Consider the following 5,550-nt stretch of genomic DNA (forward strand, 5'->3'; position numbering starts at 1 on the left):
CGCTGCCGAACGCGGAGGCCGATTGTGCCTCTTTGTCGCTCGTTCCGCGCTCTCGCTTGCACTTCAAGCCTTAAATGGAACGCCTCAGAGCGAGGTAACGCCGCATGAGTCATGTTTTTTCGTGCGTGCAGCCGACTCCATCGAATTATAAGACGTTGTCACGTCAAAAAGAGAAAATAAGTCCATCTTCATAGATAAATTATTGTGGACATTGCCAATTTTGATCGTCGCAACTATAGTACTCTCCAAAGTTCTATGTTGCTTGCTCTTGTGTCTCATAAGATACTTATAGTTCTTCACTTTAATAATATACAGAGACGTAACATAGGCTTTAGCATATTTTTGTAATTTTCGAGAAAACAATGTTCCATCACAAAAATTATCATATGTGGAATTCTCCATACACAATATACAACTTTCGTCATCCCTGGAATTAGGGTTTTCCATAAATAGTTGAAAGCTTATGGTTATCCCCTAATTCCCAGGTACCTACTGCGTATTCTAATGTTACATTACAACTTTCTGAGAAAGAATGTGCAATGTCATTAAGATAACAAAAATCATATTTACATCAGAAAAATGCTACAATCACAATTAAAACGGCAGAGAGTTTTTCCCATATTTATAATAAATTATTGGAAAGTTAATAAATAAGTTTCATTGACTTAAGTATTCATTCATTTGTGTTACACCCTGATAACCCTAAGATTATCTACTGACTTAGAAAAAAAAACTGCACTGGACCAGGATTTACGATTTATTAACTGAATTTTGGAATTTGACTATCAATTTTCAAATTTTAGAATTACTGATTAACATCCCCAATTATTACGCAAAATCAATAAACCTATTCAATTTAAAATTTGAAACTCTAAATGCTACTGTGGGATTTTGACAGAGAAATAAGAATCCCAACTGACACTAACTGAACTACCTAACGTTTTTTTTTTTAAATATTATTGATTCTTTAACTTCCTGAAGCTCTTCTGCTTTAATTACCAAATTAGCACATTTTTGTATAGTTCGTTCGAAGTTTCTAACGAAAGTGAAAATTTAGATTTCCCATTCGTGGTGTAGTCGGTTAGAAGTTACGCTGTTATTTTTCTAATCACGATTGAAAAAACAGAGCAACACTTTGGGCATTCACTTTCACAGGTATTGTCGTGGTTAAGTGAAAAAACATGATACGAATAAAAATTACTTCCAGTGATTGCGACGTGCACGCATAAGTTTAGAAAAAATATTATCATTCAACGCTACCTGACATTTTGAGAAGTAAAGAGCATGGAGTATTAAATATGCCGTCAATGGTACTGATTACAAAATGTCTATCATCAGCGATGATGTGAATGACATTGGTAAATGCTGGAGTAATGACAAACTGTAAAATAGATGCCTAAAGGTGCAATAATTTTACACAAACAAATGAATTACAAGTTATAAAATTTAATGGATAGGAGCGTCTGTAATAGTATTGAAGATAGTAAAATGAAATGTTCTAAAATTATAAAGAATTCATAAATTTTCATAAATGCATCTGTTGGGGTTTCAGTAAGGATATCGCTAGCCAATGGACCTGAGGGGCAAAATTAATTTTAGGTAAAATAAATCCAATTTGTAGAATTTTAATCGTTTCATCATTATCATAAGATCGTCAGTCCTAAGACTGGTTGGACACGCACCTCGACTCTTTCCTACCCTGAGCTAATCTTCGCATTTCCTTAAAACTAGAACATCCCATATCCNTTCTGAATGTTGTTTACGAGATATTGGAAATCCCTTGTATAATCACTCGATAATTTAACATTTCTTAACTACTTCGAAAAAAACATAAAATCTCAATTTATAAAATAACATAAAATTTAAAATAAATTAGTTGTTAAAATTATAAACATTAATAAATAGTTAAAATGACAACCACAGTTAAAATTGATAGAAGCTTTCGCGGGAAAATGTATTGAAGTTGCTTTCTAACGTTTCGGTAACACGAGTAGCGAACTTCTTCAGAAATCTTTCCATCTCCGATGTTGGATGTGTTCCGAAACAAAATAGCATCAGTTCACAGGTAAAATTTTATTTCAACTGTTTATTCATCATCATAAGGTCGTCAGTCCTAAGACTGGTTGGACACGCACCTCCACTCTTTTCTGTCCTGAGCTAATCTTCGCATTTCCCTAAAACTAGAACATCCCATATCCTTAACTATTTGCGAACAGTAATCTAATCTAGGTCTACCTCTATCCTCTTAACTCCTGTTTCTGCTTCTAATATGTCTTTGATAGCCCTTTGATTGCCTGAGAAGGTGTCATATCAACCTATCTCACCTATTTCTTATTGACTTCCATAGAGTCCTCTGTTCTCCTATTCTTTCTAATATCTCTTCATTTCCAACCTTCTCTATCCACAGTATCGTCATCATTCGCCAGTAACATCACATTTCCAACGCTTCTGATCTTTTCTTTTCCGCCGCGCCCACCGTTCTTGCTTCGCACTCGTACAGCACAGCGCTCCATACATACTAGAAAAAGATAATCCTATTCCACAGTCATTCGCTGAACCAGTGACTCCATCATCGTCTTAATTAGAAATTGCAATGCCATCAACATCTGGAAACCTTCCAAGCATCCAAAATCTCATCCAGATGCCTGAGAAAGCTCCTAATCTTAAGAGAAGACAAGGAAGAAATAAACAGCATGCGACAATTTTGACTTCAACACCGATCAAAGATGTTCTGATTGATAAAGAAAACAAAAGGAAGGTTAAAGCTGAGAAAACTAAGGGAAAAGGAATAGAAAAAAAAAGCAAGCTACAGAAGGACAATATTAAGAGGGTTAAGAAGAAAATTCTCCAGGAAAATACTTCGACGTCAGACGTGAACACGGATGATTTATGCCAGGATGGTGAAGACGACGATGCAGAAGGCGCAAATAACATGTGTATTGTATGTGGTGAATTTGGACAAGACAGCGAATTATGGTATCGGTGCACGTCTTGTGGCCTTTGGGCTCACGCCGACTGTACTGGGAGGGATTCTGCTTCCAATTATGTATGCGACATGTGTTGATCACCATTGTCCACATGCTGATTACCATTGCCAACCAATGTCGACAATGGTGATCAAAGCTATTTTTTTTTTATTATTTCTATTATGCCAAAATGTATGAAGCAAAGTGATTAAAGTTGATCTCAATTAAAAGTTAAATAAGTAAAGTTTATTATAAGAAGATAACAATAAATAGTTGATTAATAGATTTTATTTTATTTCAATTCTTGCTTAAGTGATCTCCATTACCTACATCTCCCCTACACCTTTAATAATCTTTTTCGAATTTCTTAATTAACCGTTCGCGAGCACAGAAGTGACTTCTTCTTATTAAAAGCGACTCGACCCTGCGTTATCCTCTGCTTTATTTCCCTACAACTCCTTTCGTCCTGACCTATCTGACTTCCTTGATACCTAAAATCAGTCACTTCTTCCAATTTTTCGTTTCCTATTTTTAGTTGTTTACTACAAGAAAAAGAAACGCCCATCTAAATTGAAACATTGACTTCTTATATCTATTTTGAATTTCGCGAAATTTGCCGCTAGGGCGGATTTCTAAAGTGGCGTACATTGACTCCTGGAGGTCGACTCCGAAAGGCAAGGGCGCATGAAATGTAAATGGGTGTTCAGGAGAATGTATCCCAGATAGTACCTTTGTACTTACATTATCTTTTCTTATCATAGACATAAAATTATGTCTTAAACGTAAAAATTTTTGAAATAGAAATGCTTATAGAGCTTCGGTGAAAATTTGGAGCTAAATTGGGAACTGCATACTTTAATTACGGTAAGAGTTGTTATTATAAAAGGGAGGGGGATGTGACTAATACAGAAAAAATTGTCTTGAGGTCTACGAGACAAAAGTTTGGGGACCATAATTCAGGACATATATGACTTCGCGTTTGGTTAAATATATCTGAGTCTGTAGAAGGGAGGGAGGTGACTGCTCTCTTTTGGACCCCTTAGCGATGCTCAAGGGTTTCAGATGAGATTCACATGATATTTAAAACAAGATAAAGTAGTATTGAGTTGAAATGTATAGAAGGAGAAATGTCACCACCATAGCGATGATGAGGAAAACGAATCGAAGATCATGTATAAAATGTTTTAATGGAAAAAGCACTTTGCAATTTCTAATCTAACATTTGTTTTGAATTCAGAATTTGATATGTAACAGGCCAACATTTTAAGGCAGAAAGCAGATTTCATATATTTATTTCGGAAACTATTTACGCATTCAATGCGAGAAAAGTCGGTTTCCGCTATATTTGGGTTATATTACATTAAGAGGTGATTTTTATTTGTCATTTTGACAGGGCATGTATTATTCTTTCCCTTAAAAAGCAACATTGGCTCGTAAGTACAACAAGTAAGTCTTCAATAAATTGTTAGTTGAAATATATGTGTTTAACATAATACTAGACATTCGAGAAATTCCATATTTTGCTATCAGATCTATTACAAATTGAGTTTTGTACGCGCAACATTGATTAAATCCTGTAATAAAACAGCAAATACCAGCATCATCAGAAGACTGGCTGGAACTGGAATTTCTTAAAACTAAAACATCGCACATTCCTATGTACATTTGAATAGTAAGTTAATTTAGGTATAACTCTGCCCTCTTTACTCCTGTTTCTGCTACTAATGTAGAATAGAAAGAAGAAATATAAGTAATTTTGAAAATATTTTACAACTTTCTGTTAAACAAGTGAAATTTGAATCAAACAACAAGAAAAGAACCTAAATAGTAACGTGAATCATTGAATTTAGTGGAATATTCGACAAAGTTTAGGTAGATACAGTATTTTATTAGAAATAAGAAGGATTTCACTAGTCCATAAAATTTTTACTTGTTTGCTATTAATTGTTATGAAAACTTTAAACGTTCATGAATTAAGTGTTGCATATATCTGGGTTGTACAACATCGTAAATTCCGTAAATAAAACTGTTTTCAAATTAATACAAATAAGTAGTATTAAAAACAAAAACATTGAATATGCACACATTGGGGTTTATATAAATCTAGTTTCCAATAAATTTAAAAATCAAACGAAATTAATTCATCTATAAAATATGTTTGATATCTACTGATAAATATTTGATTTGTATTTTTTATAGTCCCTATTTACTTATCACTTGATATTCCGTACGTCTTAATTAGTAATTACTATTAATTATAATTAATAACTTCGCACATAATTGTTGATTTATCTTATCTAAAGGGAATTTAATAAAATGCGTTTTTTTATTGGCAATACCTACATAGAACTAATTATCTTTCAAATGATGATTAAGTTTTAGTATGCAGCGCACCTAATGCGAGTAAGTTTAGTAAGAAAAAGAAGTTGAAATGGTTGAAGAAACTTCTGAACCGCAAAGGTAAGGCATTTCCCTGTAACATCTACATTCGTTATTATTATTTATATTATTGTAAATTAAATGCTCGAGCAAATAATAGTGAATTCAATAATTGCTCATTTTTTATTGGACTTTGAATCCAAGT

General features: G+C 33.5%; 1 protein-coding gene across 1 annotated transcript; it reads left to right on the forward strand.

Annotated features, from left to right (window-relative positions):
- Positions 1-2,593: 2,593 nt before the first annotated feature.
- Positions 2,594-3,064, forward strand: LOC108739569 (PHD finger protein ALFIN-LIKE 6-like). Its single transcript, XM_018473543.1, has one exon. The coding sequence runs from the start codon at positions 2,594-2,596 to the stop codon at positions 3,062-3,064; it is 471 nt and encodes a 156-aa protein (XP_018329045.1).
- Positions 3,065-5,550: the final 2,486 nt, after the last annotated feature.

Source organism: Agrilus planipennis, unplaced genomic scaffold (assembly GCF_000699045.2).
Source record: "Agrilus planipennis isolate EAB-ADULT unplaced genomic scaffold, Apla_2.0 scaffold173, whole genome shotgun sequence".
NCBI lineage: Eukaryota > Metazoa > Arthropoda > Insecta > Coleoptera > Buprestidae > Agrilus > Agrilus planipennis.

Coding starts and splice junctions, on each gene's coding strand:
- LOC108739569 (XM_018473543.1), top strand. CDS start 2,594: ATGCCATCAACATCTGGAAACCTTCCAAGCATCCAAAATCTCATCCAG.